Source organism: Alligator sinensis, unplaced genomic scaffold, assembly GCF_000455745.1.
Source record: "Alligator sinensis unplaced genomic scaffold, ASM45574v1 scaffold1317_1, whole genome shotgun sequence".
Taxonomy (NCBI): domain Eukaryota; kingdom Metazoa; phylum Chordata; order Crocodylia; family Alligatoridae; genus Alligator; species Alligator sinensis.
In genome coordinates, this window is record NW_005842766.1 from 602,245 (window position 1) to 625,159 (window position 22,915).

The 22,915-nt window shown below is 46.3% G+C and overlaps 1 protein-coding gene across 1 annotated transcript in view; it reads left to right on the forward strand.

Moving 5' to 3' along the window:
• Positions 1–22,915, forward strand: part of EDC4 (enhancer of mRNA decapping 4) — a 62,597-nt gene that overhangs the window by 10,743 nt on the left and 28,939 nt on the right. The window contains exons 5-14 of the mRNA XM_006034733.3: positions 1,055–1,154; positions 3,398–3,587; positions 5,286–5,433; positions 9,474–9,578; positions 13,050–13,159; positions 13,634–13,717; positions 14,314–14,409; positions 16,389–16,491; positions 18,754–18,934; positions 22,565–22,637. Coding sequence (XP_006034795.1) covers positions 1,055–1,154; positions 3,398–3,587; positions 5,286–5,433; positions 9,474–9,578; positions 13,050–13,159; positions 13,634–13,717; positions 14,314–14,409; positions 16,389–16,491; positions 18,754–18,934; positions 22,565–22,637 — 1,190 coding nt within the window. The remainder of the gene's footprint in view (positions 1–1,054; positions 1,155–3,397; positions 3,588–5,285; positions 5,434–9,473; positions 9,579–13,049; positions 13,160–13,633; positions 13,718–14,313; positions 14,410–16,388; positions 16,492–18,753; positions 18,935–22,564; positions 22,638–22,915) is intronic.

Genomic DNA, 22,915 nt, shown 5'->3' on the forward strand with positions numbered 1-22,915 from the left:
GCGCCCCCCGCCACTGCTTATGTTGCTCATCCAAGAGGCTTTGGCGGGGGGTGCCCCCAGATCTGTGTGGGGCTGGCTAGGGCTGGGGCTGCACCGAGCTCTTTCTGGCGGGGCAGGGTGGGGCTGTGCTGGGAAGGGGCTACGGGGGAGGGGGTGCTGCAGTCACAAATTTGCTGCAGTTCCTTCCCAGTGCAGCCCTGCCCCACCAGGACGAGCTTGGTATATCCCCGGGCCCAGCCTGCCCCGCACAAATCCGGGGCACGCTTCCCTCTCGGACAAACAGCGGGAGCCGCCAGATGAGCCACAAGACCAGCAGCTCCTGGCTGAGTGGCGCACAGCGGCGGGAGCTGCCCCACACTACCTGGATGAGCTGCGGCTCTATGCCGCACCCACCCTGCCCTGGCTAGGCAGCTCTTGTCCACCCCCAGCCCAGCCCCACTCCTCCCTCACTGCAGGGTCATTGATCTGTCCCCCCAGTACCTTCCCTCCCCACTCCCCTTCCACCTCATCAGACTTACCAGCTGGAGGCAGCTCTCCAAGCTGCCGGGCTGTGCTCCTCACCGCCTGTGCTGCGCTGTGGCTGCTTGCATGCACAGGCCATTTATCGGCCTAAGTATTGGCCTGATGTGGTCAATTTCTGATATAGTAAATTTTCTTTATATTGGTGCCGATCCAATGTTAGACCGATGTATTGGTACACCTGTACTGGCAACTCGGCTGTCACCTCAGCCCCAAGCCTGGGGCCAAAGCCAGAGCTGAGCTGCTGCCTGCCCCAGTCTGGTACTCGTATATAAGATGAGGTCTTCCCCATCCCCATGCTGTATTTGAGTAAATATGATAACTCTTGTTTGCAGTGCATAGCCTCAGGAGCATGGCTGCTTTGGGCTCTCTAAAAGTTTCTATTTAGGCTACACTCTTCTGGTTTCACTCTGAAATTTCTGTATGAAATGGCCATCTGGTTTCTGCAGAGCTGCCTCTTTCCCACTGAAGGGTGTTTGTTCAGTCCTTCTTTTTTCATTCTTCTCCAGGTTATGTGTTTCTTTCTTCCACACAGGTAAAAATCCAACCAGTTGCCAGATACGATTGGGAGCAGAAATACTACTATGGAAACCTGATAGCAGTCTCAAACTCTTACCTGGCATATGCCATCCGAGGTGAGGCACCCTTTTGTTGTTTTGTAGGTTCTGTCTGTGCTGGGTTCCTCTTGTGTTTCAGTTGTTATTAGGGTGAATACCTTCAGCTTTTTTCGGAACATCCCATTTCTCATGCTTATGTTAGGGATGCTTAAGTCAGGTAGACTTGGAAGTAGGTGTAGGGGTTGGTGTTAAAAGAAGGGGTTGGTAGGTTGGAGTGGAAGAGTAGGATACAACCATTGAAGAGAAAGCATCTAACTCCAGTGGGAAAGGTTGACTATAGTGGGAGGAGCAATGGTGAAGAGCAGGCCTTTGAGAGAGAGTAGCAGAACCAGAGAATGAAGGAGATGATGGAATGGGGCTTGCAGGAGAGCACTGAATCTACAGGATTCAGTCAGATTTGGGAATAAATATTTTAGAGGCTGTACATTGAGAAGCTACCATGAAGAGAAATAGGGCATGTTTGCAGCTGGGAGTGCCCTGTCCTTGAAGTCGCTCTTGCCAGACTCTGCTACCCCCTGTTCGCTCTGCAAGTGGGGCTGTTTGAAATGATGCTGTGATAAGGCAGTCAGGGACCACTTTGTGTTGGAGCTGGGATTCCATAGGGACCTGGTTCCATCCTATTGAGAGTTCATCTCTCCTCTAGAGTTAATGTTTCTATTGTAAACAAACCTCTTCTCCATGGATAAACACAAAAATAGGCCCTGAGTAACAAGAGAGTGCAAAACTATTTAAGACTGATTTATTTGCATATGTTAAGAGCAGTTGTGGGGTTAAGAGAAGCTTCAGAAGAGATGAAGCAAGTACAGAGCAGAATGCTCCCTTTGGAGCAAGAAGCTGATGCACCTTGTTAATAAAGCTCAAGTTGTCCAGCCTGAATGCGATCAGTTTTTGGACACACTTGATCATCTACAGTGGCCTTTCTTTCTCCTGCCTCACCAGAGGTCTCTGAGGCTCCCTTCATGCTGTCCCTCTCTAACACCTATCACTCTCCATCTACAGCAGTGGTTTCCAACGTGGTGCTTGCAGGTGCCATGGTCCCCCCCCCCCAAGGCTTATTCAGGTGCCTGTGCGCATTTTTATGTTTGGTAAAAATCATTATTCCAACAAATATTTTGTAAGAAAAGGGAAGCTGCATTTTGAAGTTGCAGATCTAATGCAATTTTAGGTAATGGATGAGATGATCGGATTGATCAAATTCTATACTTTAATATTCATATTGACACCTGCTGCTTTTTCTTTTAAATTCGAACGTGCCCTTGGGTGCATAAATGTTGGAACTCCTGCTCTAGAGAACATAGTTGTCAGGAAACTGTTGCTTCCCGTCTATATTTGTTAGATGTGGTTGCTCTATTGTAGGTATTTGTAAGATGCCTAACGCCTTTGTATTGAGGTGTGGATGTAGTAGAATTTGTAGCCCTGGAAACGGAGGCCATTGATATATTTGGCCTGCCCTTTCCCACCAAGGTGAGTGTGGAGAGCTGGAAGTAGAATGTAGGGCATGTCTGTTAGAGAGGCCTAGTGGTTTGGATGGTAAAGTGGGAAATTTCCTGGGTTCAGGTGTGTATCTTGCATTTGATTTTCTTTTTCATTGGCCCTATACACCCCACTTTGCTATATGAATGCATGTAATTTTTTACTTTCATCCAGTAGAGGATGTAACTGTCTGTAAGCTTCTGTGAAGCTTTATCTCAGATTTCTGAAAAACTGAGTTGAAACTTAACATTACTTAATGCTACTGGAATTTGCTGAATTGCTGAAAGCCTCTTCTCCTAATTGCCAGCTTAGGGTGAATATTTAAGGTTCTGCATAAACCCTTGAAGTTGGTTATGGACACTTCTGTCAGTAGAATTCTGCCCATTAATACAAATCCCAATATTGCTGCCCTCCAAATAAGCTAAGGCAAACTTTCTGCATCAGAGCAAAGTCACCTTGGTGTGGGAAGGAGGATAACATACAGCTGGCTGCTTGAGAGATCGTAAGAGATGCATGAAATTGAGCCAAGCATTTACAAGGCAGCAAATCCATCTCATTGCTGTGATGGCTCTTTTTTCCTCCACCAAAGGTGAATGCCTTAGTGTGATGTGGTATGAAGTACTGTATTATACTGTACCACACCGTATGCTGACAGGGACTGTCAGCATACTATCCAGAATGGCTGCTGGCAGGGATGAGTACTGAAACTGTTGGAATCAAAGAAGAGTCCATGGAAGAACTTCCTGATGGCAGGCAGTGACTTTTCTCTTTTGTATTCTCTTCTGTAGGTGCCACTAATGGCTCTGCCATGGTGCGTGTGCTGAGTGTCAGCACAGCTGAGCGAACCTTGCTGAAAGGATTCACGGGTGGTGTGGCAGACTTGGCTTTCGCCCATCTCAACTCCAATCAGCTAGCCTGCCTGGATGAGGCTGGCAACCTCTTTGTCTGGCGCCTAGCCATGGTTAATGGGAAAATCCAGTATCTGATCAAGCCAGCTCTGTGGCAGTATTTGCATAGTGATGACACATTAATGTAGCAGAAAATCAGGCTGGGCTTCAGGGGCTTAACAAGCAAGCACTTGGCAAACAAGAGCCTGGATAGTTTTACTCCTTCCATTAAAGGTCATGTGACTGTGGTGACTGACATGAATGTGAATCAGTTGAGCAGAGATCATGGGTAATAGAGTTGATTCAAACCTCATAGATTTCATAGACATTAGGGCTGGAAGGGATCTCATGAGATTATTGGGTCCAGACCCCTACCCAAGGGACAGGAAGTCAGCTGGGTTCAGATCACCCCAGCAAGATAAGCATCCAAGTGCTTCTTAAGGGTATCCAGAATAGGTGCGTGCACCACTCCTGCAGCAAGTCTATTCCAGACACTGGAGACTTGGACGGTAAAAAAGTTTTTTCTTATGTCCAGTCTAAAATAGTCTTCCAGCAGTTTGTGACCATTAGACCTTGTCTTCCTTTGGGGTACCCTGATGAACAGATGTTCTCCCAGTTCCTGATGCCCACCCCTTATATACTTATAGGCCACCACCAAGTCCACCTGAGTCTTTGCTTCTCCAGGCTGAAGAGTCCCATGCCTCTTCTCATAAGGCCTGTTCTTTTGACCTCTAATCATGTGCGTGGCTCTCCTCTGGACTTTCTCAAGCTTCTCAATGTCCTGTCTAAAGTGTGGAGCTGAGAATTGGATGTAGTACTCCAGCTGCAGCCTCACCAAAGCTGAGTAAAGAGGGAGGATGACTTCTTGGTCTACTTGAGATGCATCAGTAGATGCAAGCCAGAGTTTTATTTGCTTTGCTGGCTGCAGTATCGCATTGGTGGCTCATGTTCATCTTGTGGCCAGTCATGATCCCCACGTCTCTTTTGGTCGTGGTGCTAGTGAGTGTAGAACTGCTGAGCCTATAAGTATGATGTGGGCTTTTTCTCCCATGATGGAGCACCTTACATTTCTCTCTGTTGAATGTCATCAGGTTTTTATCTGCCCACCTTGCGAGCCTGTCCAGGTTGGCCTGAATTGAAACGTCACACTCATGATCTCTCGGAGGTACTTGCTCATGTTCCACTGATGGAGGCAAGATTACCTTTAGAGTGTTGTCTCTAGCCCTACTGGGCTCCCTGGGGCACTTCTCAGCCTGATGCAGTGCACTGCCTAGTAGGTCATGGCAACGATCCTTTAAGTGACTGAGTTAAGCCATTTTACTATAATGAAGCAGGGCAGGACAGAGCCCTTGCACCCCAATGTGTCACTTGGCTGGGATATCCTTCTTGCATCTCTTACCATTGCCTCTTTCCCAGTGCTAGCTGAAATAACACAGCCCAAAGCTAGTTCAGTTTCCAACCTAAACAGCTGAGAATTTCACTCCACTTGTGTGCGTATAAGTGTAACCTAAGTATATTTCCCTGTTTTAGTTTTCTATTCCATTCTTATGTAGACAGTAAGTGAAACATACAGAAGATACATAGATCCTTGTCAGCTTCTCTTTGCAGCAGAAAAAAGCAGCCTCCTTACTTATATCATCAAAGTCCTTTAACTGGTTTTCCTTTGGATCTCAGTGGTCCAAAAAGTGCTAATTAACTTCAGACTTCAAAAGAGGACTCAACTTGAGCAGATTATTGGTAAACTGTACTAACAGCCCAAACTGTGCAAGTTCCTTAACATTATAATTAGAGAGGAGATCCTGGTGAACATTAAACGACCTGACGGTACCCCGTTGAACAACTTTCGGAGGATCATATGGTGCCCCTTCATTCCAGATGAGAATGAGGAAAGCAGTGAAGAGGGGAGCCAAATACTGGCACTGCTGCATGAGGACAGGGTAAGAAGGCCTGTGGGTCTTATTGACATGTTGTTTCTTATTGTTATATCTAGGGGGAGAGAACATAATTGCATGTGAAATGAATGTAGTGGTTATAGCCTACTTGCAACGTGTAGTGTATAGCACACTGCCAATGTGTAGTGGCCTTTTCAGAACAAGTTTGACACTTGTACAGTAGTGACGATGAAAAAGGAGCATGCTTGTTTCTGACTGTTAGCCAGCATTGTTAATCCTCACTATTGTGAGCACCAAATAAAATTCATAGTGTGATGTATTTTTTGTAAAATAAAAGCAGCCTTTTTCTCAGTTCAGTCAAGTCCTTTTCTGTTGCTTTGATTACAGCAGATGGATTCTTTTGCCAACATAGCTGCATGGTGCTGTTTATAATAAAATGTCTGGAACAATGATTTTGAGCACTAAAAGCACATGCTTTTAGGTGTCTAAACATAGAAACCCTTCTTCACAGAGGTTAGTGTAATAGGGCAGAAATGACATTGTCCAGACATGCCTGTCTCATGTTGAAGTTCTGAAAAAACTGAAACACTTAAACCAGCTCAACATTGTAGATTTCATAGATTTCATAGACATCAGGGCTGGAAGGGACCTCGGAAGATCATCGAGTCCAGCCCCCTGCCCGAAGGGCAGGAAGTCAGCTGGGGTCATAGGATCCCAGCAAGATAAGCATCCAATTTATTGTGTGTGGAGAAGATCATCAGGATATATTCTAAATTAACTGTGACCACCCATGACGTCACTGTTGTCACATTGGTGGAAACTTTTGCTCCAAGCGTAGTGACAGTCAAAAAGCCAATGTATTAAGAAAAGCATTGAGAATCACATAGCATATAATGTCATTATACAGATAACTGGTAATCTCTTTCCTCAAATAACGTGTCCAGTTCTCAATACTTTATTTAAAAAAGAGCATAGCAAAAACAAAGAGGAACAAAGCTTAGAGGCATGGAAGACTTCCATGTAAGAGGGGACTAAAAATAATAGAACTGTTTAGCCTAGAGAACTGAAGAAGCAATTTGTGAAGTTTCAATGTCATTTATTTTCCATTTTACTTTAACTTTGCCCCTCAAGTATTTGGATTAGTACGATAAATTGATCACGTTCTTTTTCTGCAGCATGTGGTCTTACTGGGTGCCAGATCAGAAAGTGAATGAAGTTGAAGTTCTGAGTATTGTGCAAGTGCAGAAGGTGGACTGTGTAGTGAACAAGGCAGGAAGGAGTCTGCAAGAATGGGGGGGATAATCTTGTGGATCAAGCAAAGCACTGAGTCTTAGGAGATGTGGTGTGCTTCAAGCTTCTCTTGGGCCTTAGCAAGACACTTAATCCTTCTGTGCTTCTCTGCCATCTGTAAATAGGGATAATACTTTCCTGCTTCACAGGGTGCTGTGAGTATACATTTGATTCATCATGTCTCTTGAGAGAGACTGGAAAAACTATGGTCTGAGTCATAGGGTGCCCATTCAGAGAAGTGCATGAATGCTCTGCATTGTGAGGCGATTTAAGTGCTGAGCACTTCCCATCCTGTGCACTGAATGAGGCAGGGATCCTATAGAAAGGCAGCGTGATCATAATAGTCTGGATATGCTTGTGTGAGGGGGGGAAAAAGTAATTTTGCATGAGCAACCTCAGTATTGTCTTGTTCTGCTTGCTTCATTGCACAGCCTTTGTGTTCCCCTAATGCTGTTTAAAAGTCTAGAAAACCATTAAGAAACAGCAGAGGATCAAGCACCTCTATCTGCCAGACAGCAATAGTGTTGTGCATGCCACCATCTCTGCATGATATGAAAGGGGGTGGGATCCCTTGGAAGCTGTCCTCCTTCCACAGAAACCCCATCTGCTGTATGGAGGAAAGTCTACATGGAATGGTTTAGTACACAGAGTTCAAACTTCATAGTGGGCCACAACTCAATGAGAAGGGCTGTTCTGAACACCCTGCCAATCTGATATGTGGTCAGTCAGCCACCTCTCTGTCCCACTGGGGCTGGAATAACTTTCATGTGGCAGCTATCACAGTTGCTGATATGGGAATCATAATAGCAAACCAAGGTATTTGTAATGAATTTTAGCACTCTTAGGCAGTGGAAATGAAGAGAGCAGGCACTGTGTGACCTGACAGCTTAGGCTAATGTTAAGCCAACATTCCTTTTTAAACTGGGAAAGGAGCAAATGGAAGTTCAGGTTTGGCACTGGATTGGCTGAAAACATTGCTTTGTAGACTTTTGTTGTACTAAGTTTTGTGTATTTGGCATACTCCTGCCCCCATGGAACATGAATGCTGGTGGAAAATGGCTAAATGCAGGTCCTCAGTCACTAATTTCAGTGGGACTCTGCTAACCAAGAATGTTCAGTGTTGCATCATCTTTTCTAGGGTACTTCTGAATACCAAGTACAACTTTGTTATGTGACTTTTTCCTTATATGCTCTCAGTTGTAGTTCTGTCATTCTTATTTTAGAGAGAGGAGAATAGAATGCTGACTGTCAAAAGAAGATATAATGGGTATGAGAGAGAGAGAGAGACTCAAAAGCAAAGACCTCAGGGGTGGGTTCTTCTTGTGGAAGGCCTCTCATCACTTTATGCCAGTGTAATGCAACCTCCTATTTTGCTTGTCCACTTCTGTATGCCATTTTATGGATCACCTTCAGGGATCTAGTACTAGAAGTAATAAGCTCAATCAATGAGGTCTGTAGATGACACTGAAGGATTTGGACAAGAAGATTGGTGAAGAACTAATTTAGAGAGAGACTAGAAACAGGCAGAAAATGAGATTCTCTGGGGAAACTGCACCTAGTACATAAAGGTAAAAAGTTGTAATAAAATTAGGAGCAGGACTGAATTCTGAAAAGCAGTGACACCAAATGGGTTCCATCTGCCAGGGGGAGAGTAAGGAAAATGTAAGTTTGCAAAGTGGTAGGGCTACATAAAACCTCATGTAGTTTTTTGCCTGTGTGCACACAGTATCATTACTTTATACTCCTTCAAAATAGCAAACTTAATATAGTGTGGCAGTTGACTCTAAGTGAGGGGTATCAACGTAGCATAATTTGCAAGGGGGGTGGACTTGACCGGTGTGGAAATATAAAGAACCAGTTGGGACTTGGGAACAACTTTGCAAGTGTGTACATGCACTTTGTTAGCACCACTGTCCACCAGATAGTGCTTAGGGATTGTTAAAGCACAATTAACCCTTAAATGGAATGTGAAATACAAATGTAGACAACTTGGGGTCCTAAAATCAAAGTTTCACTTATATGCAGACAACTCAGTGTCTTAAAATCAAAGTCTAACTTTATTAGTACAACAAGTATTATCTTAGCAGTTTCTGTATTCGGAGAGAGAAAAACATTCAGTACAATAATCTCACTCAATCCTAGTTGTTACTTTGCTCAAGAGAAAAGATGGCCACTCAGGTCCTGGAAGCAAAGGGTATGTCATGGGCTGGGACAGTTCAGACAGTGTTGAAGGCTGGATTTATGACAAAAATGATGAACTTTCTTACTCCCCCCTTTTATGCTTTTCTTCAACTTCACTTCTTTGACTTCGCTTTTGGATTGGTCTCTCTGCAATCAGCACACTATCCACCTTTTATCCTGTCAGCATATTCCACTGTCTAACAGACGCATTACACCTCTTAATTTGGCCTTTTTCCTGTCTTACTTTGGGCATTGTCCATTAGGTCTCCCTTATCAGTTTCATTAGCGCATATCCAATCCTTTCATCCTCCTGATTCAACTGGTTAGTGCCAAGTTCAGTTAATTGGAGCTGGTAACAAGACCATTGCTATGTTATGTTAAAAGAACTTCTCACCGTGATTAAAAAAAAAAAAAAAAGATGTAATGAGCACCTATGAGCTCTACAAAAACAACTCAAAGCCAGCTAATAATAAAAACAAAAAGTGAATAAGGACAAAACTTAAGCAATGATTAAATAAGGCTAAATATAAACACTATTTAGGTACAGGTACAACTCCAAAGCATTAAACATAACAAGCTACCCTAACAATTTATCCATCCTCGCTCTTTTCCAGGCAGAGGTTTGGGATCTGGACATAATCCGAGCCAATGATAGCTCTTGGCCAGTGGAGGTCACCAACATCAAAGAGGGCTTCATTGTGGTGAAAGGCCACAGCACGGTAAGAGCTCTTCTGCCTTTGGTTCAGATCCTTTTATTCTCTCTCAGAATTGGGTTTCCTTTGGGGAATCACATTTTTCAGAACAGTACTATAGGGCCAGGATCATTATTGCTACACTAGAGCCTCTTGCTAGTCAGTGGGTGCTTGCCAAAGTGCAGTTTCATTCTGTGGTACATTATGAGTCCTTAGCATCCTTGACTGAAAGCTAAGCTCCTGCCATACTTTGAGTAATGGTGTTGCAGGGTGTCCTGCTACCCAGAGTGGTTTAATAATGAATGACTCTGGCATTGCCAAGCTGATGAATCATCTGTCTGGCATTATTAAACACTTAAATATAAATAACATTCAGATCACTTGATGAAATAAAGGCAAGTCAGCTAGAGTTGGACTGTAATCCTTTGCTCTGTATCCCTTTCATGTCCAGCGACTGTGAGGTTGGTGAGAGCAAGTAGTGTCAGAAGGCAGACCCGTGAAATGCCCTTTCTTAATTGAGTAGGACGAGCTTGCTTGTATTGTGGAGCTACGAGTCCTGAAACAAATTGGTGACTTCTTAAACCAGTGGTGCTCACTGTTTTGGCCCTGCAGATTAGGTGGATAACACAGGGCTGATCCACAGTCTGAATTAGGCCCCACATCCTCCCTGAACACTGGGATTGGGCTCTGGATTGGGCCCCGGCCAGCCAGGATCAGGCTCCATCTAGCTGGGATTGGGTCCTGCAACTCCACATGTGTCCAATCTAGTGCACAGGGCCATGTCCCACAGGGCTTCCTGCAGGCCAGATGACACAGTACCAAGGGCTGGATCTGGCCCCTGGGCTGGGGGTTGAACATCTCTTCTTTAAACTACTCTAGTGTATTGGGGCCCAGCCATTTTTAAATACTCAGATTTGTCCTGTAGTTTCTTTTTTGCAGGGCTTGGTGGACAATTCTTGTGTGAACTTTCTCACATTTTGTTAGTCAAGTCCTGATTTCGGAATGCTCTGCAAACTGACTAGTCAAAGATAACCCTTGGGAATTATTGTATTGGCCCATAAATAATGCTTGTGGTTGCCATCTTGGGTCATCAAAAACTTTTGGTAATGCTTGGTTATTCAGGAACCAATTAAGAGCGCTAAGGCGGTGGGGGGGGTTGCCTGTAGTTAAATTATGAATACAAACAACTAAGTGTATCTCCCTTGAAGGGGGTGCTGTCAATTTCTGCAAGGTTCAGCCTTCAAAATTATATGCCTATAAAATAGTTTGGAAGTGTGCAGATGACTTAAGTGATTTAATTCACTTTGGGCAGCGGTGTCACTTTGGGCAGTGGTGTCCTGCAGGGGTCGGTGCTTGGTCCAGTACTTTTCAACATCTTTATTAACGATTTGGATGTGGGGGTGAAGAGCTCACTGGCCAAGTTCGCGGACGATGCCAAGTTATGGGGGAGCGTGGTCACGCTTGAAGATAGGCTACTGATACAGGTGGACCTAGACAGGCTAGCAAGTTGGGTGGACTGGAACCTGATAAAGTTCAGCATTGAGAAATGTAAAGTGCTCCACGTCAGGATGAACAACCCCCAATGCACCTACAGGTTTTATGGCACCAAACTGACTAGCACCGCAAATGAAAGAGACCTGGGGGTAATAATAGACTACAGTATGAATATGAGCTGTCAGTGCGATGCTGTAGCTAGTAGGGCAAATAATACTCTGGCATGCATCAATCGATGCATCTCCAGCAAAACCAAGGAAGAGGTGCTTCTTCTGCTCTACTCAGCAGCTGGAGTACTACGTCCAGTTCTGGGCACCACACTTTAACAGGGACATGGACAAGTTTGAGAGACTCCAGAGAAGAGCCACCTGTATGATCATAGTCTTACACAGCAAGCCATACGAGAAAAGGCTGAGGGATCTAGGACTCTTCAGCCTGAAGAAAAGAAAGCTGAGAGGGGACCTGGTAGCAGCTTACCGCTACACTAGGGGAGTACATCAGCTGTTCACCAGGGCACCCAAGGGGAAAACTAGGAATAATGACCACAAACTCCTGGAAGACCAATTTAAGCTCAACATTAGGAAAAACTTCTTCACGTTCAGGGTGTCCAGATGGTGAAAAGCTCCTTCCAGAGGTGGTGCAGTCACCTACCCTGGAAATCTTCAAGAGGAGACAAGACAGTCACCTTGCTGGGGTCACCTGACCCCCAGTTAGCTTTCGTGTTTGGTGCAGGGGGCTGGACCCACTGGTCTTCCAAGGTCCCTTCTGGCCTTACAATCTATGAAGCTGTGATTTTTTTTTTTTTTTTTTTAATGGGAATGGTTCCTAATTGCTTATGGAGCCCCCATTTGTTGTCAGCAACTGACATGTCATGTTTTGAAAAATTAACAGTCCTAATATTCCTAAAGGTTGTCTAGAGATTGTACAAATTCCATTATCCTAAAATAGTCATCCTGATACAACTACCAGGCATGGATGCAGGAAAGCTGGATTCTATTCTTTTAGCTTATTACTATATTGAGAGCAGGAATAAGCTATAAGGCACCTTTACACTGGTATGACTATGCCCATGCTAAGGGTTATATCTGTATAACTGTATTGGTTAAAAAAAACAAAAAAACCTTTCCTCTAACTGAGATGGCTAGACTGATATATAAGTGCTGTGTATGGACCCGGCCTATGGATTAGGTATCCAGCAGGTGATGTTTTGAACAGTAAGGACCTTAGAAGTAGGAAGTGAGTGAAAATAGACGAGTTTCCTGCTCCAAACTGCTTGAAAATAAATAAATGTACATCACTGTTAAACTTTAGGATTCTCATTTACACTTCTTCATCAGCAATACATTTTTGACGCTAGCAATACAAGGAAGGATTTTTTTTTTTTTTTTAAATGAGCATGTGACCATTTTTCTTTGAACATGTTCTGTCTGAATTGTGAGTTGCTGACTTTTTTTTGGTTAATTTTCACTGGGCTGATTGGAGAGCATGCCATGGAATGTAGTGCTTTGGGCTGGGTCGCAATTAGGCTTGGAAGGAGACAATGTTACGTTTTACTTGCACAGCTCTTTTTTTTTTTTTTTTTCCCCCTGCATGTGTATTTTTGTGCACTTCAAATCTCTGCTTAAGCAGAAAGCACAGAGGTCCAGTACTATTGTGAACATGTCAGTGCCTGCAGAAATTAAGACTGAGCAGGTTCAGAAATGAAATTAAATGTGCTCATAAGAGAGTGGGGCCTCCCTCTGCTATCAGCTCATTTACCAGCAATGCCCATTAGGTTTAACTAGCTCTCTTAAAGACATGATCATAATGCTATAATGGAAATTTGCTTTGTAATTTCTTGGGTAAAGGAGTAAATTGTTGATTGCAGACACTGGGACTTTTTTCCTTTAAGCTGCTACCCTGCCATGCTTTCTGTGCAAGTCTGCTGCTCCTGAGCTGAAGCAGCACTCTGTTTTCCTGAGGAGCTATGGAATGACTGGTTTTGATTTCCTGTTTCTTGTTTAGCGTCTAAGTGAGGGAGCGCTCTCTCCAGATGGAACAGTCTTGGCCACAGCAAGTCATGACGGCTATGTCAAATTCTGGCAGATCTACATTGAAGGACAGGATGAGCCAAGGTAACTTAAGAAGCCGAAAACAATGGGTCCCACTACAAAGGAAAAAAGTTTCCTTTCTGTGAGAGGCAGCTCTGTAACACTGAACTTCTGTTAGATTCCTTTTCAGAATGTAAGGAACAGGAGATAGAAGGTTAATATTTGACATTGAAGAGCACTGTAAAATTGCTGAGTGTCATTTGTTGTGCTTAAGCTCTTCCAAATCATTTAAATTGATGTTTCTGGCATCAAAAGTCCTGTCTGTAGAAGAGATACTGCACAGGTTGTAGTAGATCAAGCTTCCTTGTACTGTCCTGTAATGAGAGAAATCCATTAGCTCTTAGCTGCTCTGTGAAGAGTCAACAAATGGGCCAATCATGGCGATAGTTTTTATCAAACACTTATTTGCTCTTGTGTGCTCTAAATGCATCTAATTTAGAACCCCTTGTTTCTGCAAGCTTTTGTGTGCTTTTCACCTTTTCTCTGCTTTTCTCTTAGGTGTCTCCATGAATGGAAGCCTCATGATGGGAAGCCTCTTTCCTGCCTGCTCTTCTGTGACAATCATAAAAAACAAGACCCAGAGTAAGTCTGAATCCTGAACTGCAGCATGTAGCCAAGTCTCTTAACTCTAGCTTTTAAGAAGAATCCTTATAACTGCATGTGTATGTTGTACTTAGTGATTGTGTCTGTACACATACTGTCTTGTTAGCAACAAACTCTCCATTTCTAATGATGAGAGCATAGTTGCAGCTCTGTGGGGCAGCCTGAAGTTGTCCTATTCCTACGTATACTTTGGTTAATCTATAAAATACAATTCTACCCTGCCTTCTTTGTCTTTCTGTTCATGGATATGGAGAACTTGTCAGTGAAAATAATTCTGGATGGAATGGTATCCTTTAGGCTTCTGCTATTTGCCAGTCTATTCTGCCTCATAGCATCCTAAGTTTCATTCCTGGTTCATAAGAGCAACTTACTTTTGACAGTTTTTGACTTCTCTAAAGAGAGAAGGCCCCAGAATGTGAAGGTCTAATCTACTTATGAAGTAGAAATTTCTTTGGGAGTGTGGAACAAAACTGGCCAAGTATGTGAACTGTTTCCTTGCAAGGAAGTCCTTACAGGGAGGACTAGACCTGCTTTTAAAGAACAGTCCTCCAGATTTACCTCTCTTGTGCCTGCAGGGTTCCTTTCTGGAGATTTCTCATCACAGGTGCAGATCAGAATCGGGAACTGAAGATGTGGTGCACTGTGTCTTGGACCTGCCTGCAGACTGTCCGGTGAGTAATTATCTACTTGGATCAGCAAGCAGGTCTTAGAGGCAGGGGGTGGTTTGAACCTGCTGTAGAGCAAAGAAAAATTCAACTCTTTGAGGATCCTGAGAGTAATAACCATACATGAGAAGGGGTTGTCTGTGGTGTTTAATGCAGTACATATATATTGCTTTGTTGGGGCCCGACTAGTTTTACTTGCTTGTTATCTTTGCTCTGGTCTACCTGTACATCCTCGAGGATGGGGGAAGTTTTTGGATCCTTCTGTGAGAGATACTTGCTGTTCACTTCACTGAGGGGGATGACAATTCCAGGATTTCTTTCCCTTATTATTTTGCTGCCTTAAAGTGCTGGTGTGGTACTAGGCTGGCAGGGATGTACGCAGGCTGACCTGAAGTGCAGTGCATCATTGAAGAGAAGTTGCTACCCAATCTAAAATCTGTCCTGCTTCATCCTCTCACATTCTCTTCCTTTCTGCTGAGGGATTACAGACTGAGAGACTAGCTCTTGTGGATGAATACATTTCACAAGAGCCATCTCTGCAGTTTCCCTTCCATGACCCACAGTGAAGTGCGTTTTGGGTTTGTTATATTGGTATATACCCACCCTTCTGTGAATGTGGCACATTTGTTAGGAAACTGCAAGTCCTTGTATTAAAAGTTTTTAATTCTCAGGGTTAACAAAATGGGTCAGGGGCAAGCAAAAAAAAAGCCCACAGGCCACTCTCAGCTAGAGTGCCAGGAGCACCATGTGGAGGCACGGAACTGGCCCAGCCTGATGGCATGGGGCTTCCCATGGCTCCTGGCATTCTAATGCACTACTAGGCTGGGCTGGCTCCGTGCTGTGTTGATCCTGGCCTTGCAGAGGGGAACCGCATGCTGCCAGGACAGGCTGGACTGGCTCTGTGCTGTGCGGGTCCTGGCCTTACAGCCGGGAACCACACAGTGCAGTACGGAGCCAGCCTGGCCCGGCCAGTCCCTTTGCGGCAGCACATGGTTCCTGGCTACAAGGCCAGGACCAGCATGGGGCTGGCCCAGCAATATGCGATTCCCCGCTGCTTGGTCAGGACCCATATGGCATGGAGCCAGCCCATCCCATCCTGTCCTGTCCCCTTCATACTGTGTCACATGGGTCCCAGCCATGCAGCGGGGAACTGCGTGCTGCTGAGGGGATGGGCTGGGCTGGCTCCATGCCATGCTGCATGGGTCCTGGCCTTGCAGCCAGGAACCACATGCTGCTGAGAGGGGACGGGACAGACCCACACACACATACCCACCCTTCCCCACATACCCCACCCAGCATACCCATACCTTTCCTCCCTTCCCCCCCCCCACACACACACCCTACTATAAACATCCACATACTCCCCAACCACACATCCCACACCCCCCCCCCATTTACGCCCCCTTACCCTCCTATACACAATATACAAGTGTAAGACTGTATTTTAACTATTATGCAATTGCCTCTATATGCACTATGCAAACACGCACAAATCAGGAGCAAAAATCTTTTTAAAAATAAAATTCAAATATGTTATAGTAGATGTTTGATATATTTTTTTAAGTATATGATTTGTTTTTTTCTTGTTCCAAGATGGCAGCCCCCCTCTCCTCCCAAAAGGAGTACTTCCAGGGCAAGGGGAGGGACATCTGGTAGCAAAGGCTGGGGGGGGGGGGTTGGGGGGGGGACTTCTGGTCCCAAGATGGTTCTCAAGGGACCCTCGACAGCTCGTCAAAACTTGTTAAGTGGCCCTCCAGCCAAAATAGTTGCCTGCCCCTGAAGTAGGTCTTGTTCCTGCAAATTAACCTCTTGTCTGTAGCCTTTCTAAGTATTTCTGAGGGATTCATTGTTTTGGTGTCTGTACAGTGTAATATCTGGCCAACTTGTTAAACCAGTACTTTGTTCAACTAATGTAGTTTGAAGGTGTTGTCTTCCTGTTGTAATAATTGCGCTCACTTTCTGTGTATTCCCTTTTGTGCATCCAGGTTTTCCTCTGATATCTTCAGTTCCATGAGCGTTCTTCCAAGTTTGAAGGTCTGCCTGGACCTCTCTGCTGAATACCTGATACTGAGTGATGTGCAGAGAAAGGTATGTGGTTCTTACTCTATTGGCTACTTCAGCTATAGTAGACAGGAAGAGGAGATTAAATTGTGCACAGCTGCTGTCAGGGTTACCTGCGCTCACTGTTGAAATATATACAAAGGCTGATGCAAACAGTTTCATTGTAAGGTAAAGAATAGTGACAGTTTTGCTGCTTGGCTCCTGAGGAGCCCTGTGCAAGGCATAGAATTCCTCCCAGAACGCCCAGCTGGCGACAGGGCCCTCAGAGATGAGATGGCTGATCTGGTATATTCTGTCATGTACTGTGGTGGCAGGAAGCATCTTTTCAGATTTAACCACTTGTTTTCAGTGAAGCCACAGAGAGCAATACCAAGTGACCAGGCTCTTGGCAGCTTTACTGCTAATTAGGAACAAAAGCTCTGCTTCTGCTTTGAAGGTCCTGTTCTTGGTGTTGTACCAGTAATGGTGGCATATTTGATTTCCAATGTACAAGTCATGCCCAGTCTTAATATCCATAGCAGTGTGCGGGCCGGGACCGACCCGAGCCCTTTTCCGCGCTGCACGCAGGCTGTGGCCAGCAGCCTGGGCACGCCGGGTCGGAGAGGGAAGGCCGTCGAGCTGGAATTAGGCACAAACGCGTATCGGTAGTTTAAAAGATTGTTTACTTACACCGAGATGGCAGTGGTGCAGGCTGAAAACTTGCTTAAGTTGCGGTTACAGACAGGAAAGAAGAGAGGCGGACAAGAGTTCTAGACTCGTGAACTCTAGCCCAATCCGGCTGAAGGCTCTGAACACGCGAGCCCGTCGCGTCAGCCGAAGAAAATACTCGTCCGAAAGAGCTCTGAATAAACTCGCACGAAGTTTGCTAGGCTCCGTGGGTCCGGTTCTTTTGCGCACAGGAAGGGATACGTCTAGGAATCTATCGGCGACGGGGAGAGGCTAGAGGCTGATCAGACCTCTGTTGCCTGCTTGAAATGCACTGGGTCCGTAAGGATCCGCAGCGCTTAGAGATCTTCACACAGCGTGAAGTCTCCTCCTCCAGGTGTTCGTGGAGTCCTCCAACTTGGGCGGAAACCACTCAAACCTTTTATACGGCTAGCAAGCCAATCACTAGCCGCCACGTGTGAATAATTTAGAACTGGCCAATAATGGGACTCAAATTAGCATACAAATGGCGGGAACTCTTTGCAACGAGCATTTCTGTGCTGCAACAAAGAAATGCACCCTGCAAAGAAAGCTTCAAATTGGCGGGAAATTCTCCCTTGCATCGGGGTTCTCTTTTGCAGCAGAAAACTCCACCGTGCAAGGAAGCTGCAATTTAGCGGGGACAATTTAGCAGTGCTGAAGCACACACAAACAAAAATCACACCCTTTGGGTTGTGACAAGCAGGAGTAAAGGATCTCTATGTCAAGATGTGCTGTGTTTGGACAGAATCCTCAGACCTGCATGCATGCCACCCATTTTACTGCAGGGGGCAGGTGTGTCTCAGTTGAGGCTACATGGAGTTTTTAAAGCCAATTAAAATTTATTGCTAAGTAATGTGGGGTAGGGGTTCTGCACTGGCAGCTTAGTAGGAGCCCATGGATAATTAGCACAAACATGGCATTATGGCACCATGCTGTGTGTCAAACACCTAGATTTGTAGATTAATGTTGATGCTGATCATGTGAAAACTACATATCCCAGTTTTCATTGCTCTTCTTGGATCTAAAGAACCTGTTTGTTTCAAGCAAGTTGAGCATGGCATGCTGGAGTGCAGCATCTGAGGCATATCTGCCTATTAAAGGTAAGGGTAACAGTGGCTTTTGAAGAACTCCTAAGGAGCTCTCTTGATTCTTTCCAGATTCAAATAGCTGAGGTAGACTTTTTTCCTTGTTACCTATCACTTAAAGTACTTTTGGGGTTACTAGCAGGACCGACTTCCTATACTTGCCAGTTTGCTGTGCAAAGTCCCAGTGACTTAGACTGGCTCCTGATTTTCTGCTTTCACAGCAGAAGAGCCCATAATACAATCAGATTCAAAAGGAATTTGGACAAATTTGTGGAGGACTGGCCCACTGGTAAGTGTTGTATACAATAACTAGGACTGCAGCCTTAGGATTAAGACATTCTAGGCCTCTGAATGCTGGAAATCATAAGGGGAGAGGGACAGGGCATGAATTAGTCTGGATAGGCCCTGCTTAAATACTTTCCCCCTTAACATCTGCTCTGTGCTACTGAAAGAGATGGGACACTCAGGTAGATGAACCTGCAATCAAACCCTGTATGGCTTTTTTTTATATTCTTAGGTTTTGTATGTGATGGAGCTGATGCAGAACCAGGAAGAAGGTAAAGCCTACTTCAGCTCCATTTCAGAGTTCCTCCTCACCCACCCGGTCCTAAGCTTCGGCATCCAGGCAGTGAGTCGCTGCCGGCTAAGACACACTGAGGTCCTTCTAGCTGAAGAGGAAAATGATTCCCTTAGTGTAGGTGAGTAACAAAGGGCAGTCTGCTCCTTTTGAGACCAGTCGCTCGTTAGTGGCAAAGACTGTACTATATTTTCTGTCTGGGGGTGGAGAGGGAGGAGAGTTTCCAAAACTCTTGCCACAGCTGAGACATTTGTGGGAACTCCACTGAGTAGGGTTTTGGTGGTAAAGAATACAGACCTGCCAAAAAGTGCACGTATTGGAGAGGAGGGGCTGGGCACATGGTTAGGCTGTGGATTCCTGAGTGGATTCTCTGGGTGCGCCCTATCTCATTAAAGTCTGAAGAAGGAGCTCCTGCCCAAGTAGTGTGGTGTGAAGTTGCATAAATCAGGGAGAGCATCTGGAGGTGGTATGAATGCGTCTTTAATGTGCACTTGCCTCGGTGAAGCATGTGTCTCTAATATCTGAGGTCCGAAGAGGAACCCAAGGGAATGCCTAGTCCAAGAGCTGGTCTGCCCCTCCCTACCTGTGCTGCTGGAGGGTTGCAGAGGCATGAGGCGAGTATAAAACATGCCAGGATTACAGGTACTTATGTAACAGGGTGAGGTGCAGTGCCTTAGAGGAAGCTCTTGCCCCATCCCTGTCTGAACTGTGAACGGAGAGAGACGGGTTCCCCAAAGAGTGGGGCCCTGCAGCAATGAGGGAAGCAAGAAACTTGTCCTCCAGAGCAGGGAGGAAGATGCCATCCTTGGGGCTGTCATTCTGAGGGCTGTTTTCAAGGTTGGTTTTGTTTTTTTTTTTTGTAGACACCTATGCTCATTTCAGATGTGCAGAGTCTTGTGAGGAACTAACCCCTGCTCCTTTGTTTATCAGTGCATGTGGCAGTTTTATTTTTCTTCTTACTGCTGCCTCTTATTTGTCAGAGCTAAAAAGATGGCTTTAATGATACAAACAGACTGCCTAAGAAAGCCACGGCAGTAGGAGACAGCCAGTGCATTTGTGTAGTAAACGGCTGATGAGTTTCCTTCCATTTATTATAATAGCAAACTCAGTGCTTTACATCAGCAGCAGCTTACATTGCTTCCCAAACAAAGAATATATTGTTATCCCCTTGTACTGCTGTAAACTGAGGCAAGGGTGAAGGGAATGACTTGCAAAGGCCAAAGAGCTGTTGAGGGCAGAGCTAAGAGCAGAAGCCTGGGTTTTCAGAATCTCTTTCTGGTGTCCAGATAGCAGGACCTCCCCATCCCACCTTCCATGTGCTAAGACACAGAAGGTCTTTCTGGCAGTGACTGCTGTAGGGATGTAAATGGTTAAATGACAGTTATATTTATATTGTTTACTGCTTGCTGTTTATTGTTTAGTGCCCTCCAGCAGGAACGCCCTGGCCCCTTATGTCTTCACCATGCAGCTGGTGCTGCGTGGGTCCCAGGCCGCTGATGGGAATCTGCAGGTTGGGGACAGCAGGCAAGGTCAAGCTATTGGGGTGCTGTCCAGCTGTGGAGCCACAGCTTTTCCTCATCCCCACAGACAGGGGCTCAGGCTGGGGCTGCAGGTGGAGCCAGACCTGAGGACCTCTTCTGTGCCCAGACCCCACTGCCATGGTGAGGGAGGGACAGAAGTGCCAGGCCTCCCCACAAGTGTTGGGCAAGGCCTTCCTGCCACAACATCAAAACTTCCAGACCCTGCAGTGGGTTTCCCTACCCTCCCACTGTGTTGGGGCCCTGGCAGGGCATTGGGCTTCCTGCATTTCCAGCTGCAACCCAGACCTAGAAGGATCCTCCACGTTACTGAGCTGGGCCCTCCCCAGTTTGCCGGAGGGAAAGGGGGTCCAGTCTCAGTGAGGTGGCCTTCCATGGGCGTGCTGCCTGTTTTCCCTGCCTTTCTGTGGTGCTGGGGGCATGCAGGGCTTGCCCAGCCCTGAGGTGGGGCTGAGCGTGTAGCTGGCTTGGCCTAAGGAGGCGCTGTGGCAGCTGGAGAAGGTAGCTCTGGGTGTAAGGGGTTGCCGCTGGCCTCTCGTGCAGTGTGGCCCCAGGGTATTCCTGAGGGGCTGTGGTGCAGCAGCTCCAGACTGGGAGGGTGCTGTTGCAGCCCTAATGCTGCCCCCGAATCCCTGCTGCAGTGCTGCCACTCAGGGGTGCCCTGGGGCTGCGCTTACTGCACAAAGGGCCAGCGGCAACCCCTCAGACCCAGTGCCACCTGCTCCAGCTGCCGCAGCACCTCTGCAGGCTGAGCCAGCCTGTGTGCTCAGCCCTATTTCAGGACTGGGCCAGGCCCCACAAGGTCCCAGTGCCACAGGCAGGAGGGGGAAGGATGCAACATGTCCAGTGAAGGCCACCCCACTGGGACCAGGCCCCTCCTTCCCCCAGGACATACTGGGGAAGGTTTGGCCTGGCAGCACAGAGGAGCCTTTCAGGTTCAGGCCACAGCAGCACAAATGCAGTGGGAGGCACAGGGAGCTCATTGCCCTGCCACTGTGGGGGTGCTGGGAGTCTCGCTGCTGCGGTGAGAAGGCCCTGGGCCCAGAAGCGGTCTATAGCCCCAGCCCCTGCCTATGGGAACAAGGGGAAGCTGTAGTTCTGCAGCTGGGCAGTGCTTCCTAGTGGCTTGGCCATGTCCATCACTCCCCGCCCACAGCTCCCTGCTAGTGGCCTGGGACCCATGCAGTGCCAGACGCATGGTGAAGACATAACGGGCTGTGGAGCTGGGACTGTTTTTGATGGAGGTCACTAAACTCGGTACTGTATGTGCAATGGATTAATCATTTAACCGATCTAATTAAGGAAGGTTAAACAGATAGTTTTTAAAAAATGATATTTATATCCCTGGACTGGTGATTATCTTGAAAGTGCTTGGGCAGATCATCTTTCTTTAAAATGTCTTTGGCTTTCCTCAGAGCTAGACTGTATGAAGCCTTTGGTGGTTGTCAGCAGCAGTTACTGCTGGGAAGTTGTTGGCAAGACTCAAGAGTTGTCATTGACTTTTTAAGGCCTGCTGTCAGAGACGGCCTGAGCAGGGTGCGAGGCCTGGGGCAAATCAGCCTGTGCGTGGCGCCATCCCTGGACGTGAGGAAGTCAGCAACGGATTTGATGGCGGGGTGGCAGTGGCCCGACGTACTGGATTTGGCAGCGGATTTAGGGGAAAGGGGGGTGCTGAGTGGCTGGACGTGAAGCTGGTGGCAGCGCAAAGTTGCTGTGCCACTGCCTGGCTCCGCAGGGCTCCCCAAAGCACTGGGCCTGGGACGGTCGCCTTGATTCATGGCCCTGCCTGCTGTATTCGGGTCTGACCTCCTGCGTAGGACAGGATAGGGAGTGTTTCTCTGTTTTTCCTGTTTCAGCCCCTCACTTCTCATTAAGTAAGCTGACCTTTTTGAACTGAGCTGGGTTGTTTTTCTAAGCCTGCTACTTGGAGCATGGGTCTGACTTTCAGTAGCTAAGCAAATATACTTACCAGTCCCTGTTCTTACCTCTCTCTACCCAGCAATGAGGTTAGAGTTTTTAGACCTGTTTAAATGAGTATAGAGCATTGGAGTGAAATGAGGAGAGGGTCAGAAAGAGTTCAGCTCAGTGGGGTTGATATGCTCCAGTAGTGGGGCAGTGATTGGTCTGCACTTGTGTAGGTTTGTTATTGTGCTAGTTGTGCCTGAGGAGATGAATTTCAGTTAATTTTTTTTTCTTTTCTGTCCTTTTCCCAGAAGGGGCTCAGGGGGCTGGGGCTGTTGAATCCGCAGCAGGTGTGCTGATCAAGCTCTTCTGTGTCCACACCAAGTGAGTACCCATAGGTATTACTATGGATAATTGTCCTTGGTCCCATTCTTGCATATATACACTTTCCTTCTTTCCTGCAATGACCTGGAAGAGTAACTTGAAAACTTGAGTCTCACTTGTTGCTACTTAATTGCAGTTGGGGCATAATTAATGACTGTTAATGCATGTGCTGCAAGCTCTGCTGCTTAATCTGAAACTTGCTTAGAAGAATAGAGGCTCCTAGTATTTTTGTGTGTGCTTGAGTACTCTGGGCACAGGAGGCTGTCTTGCAGGGCTGT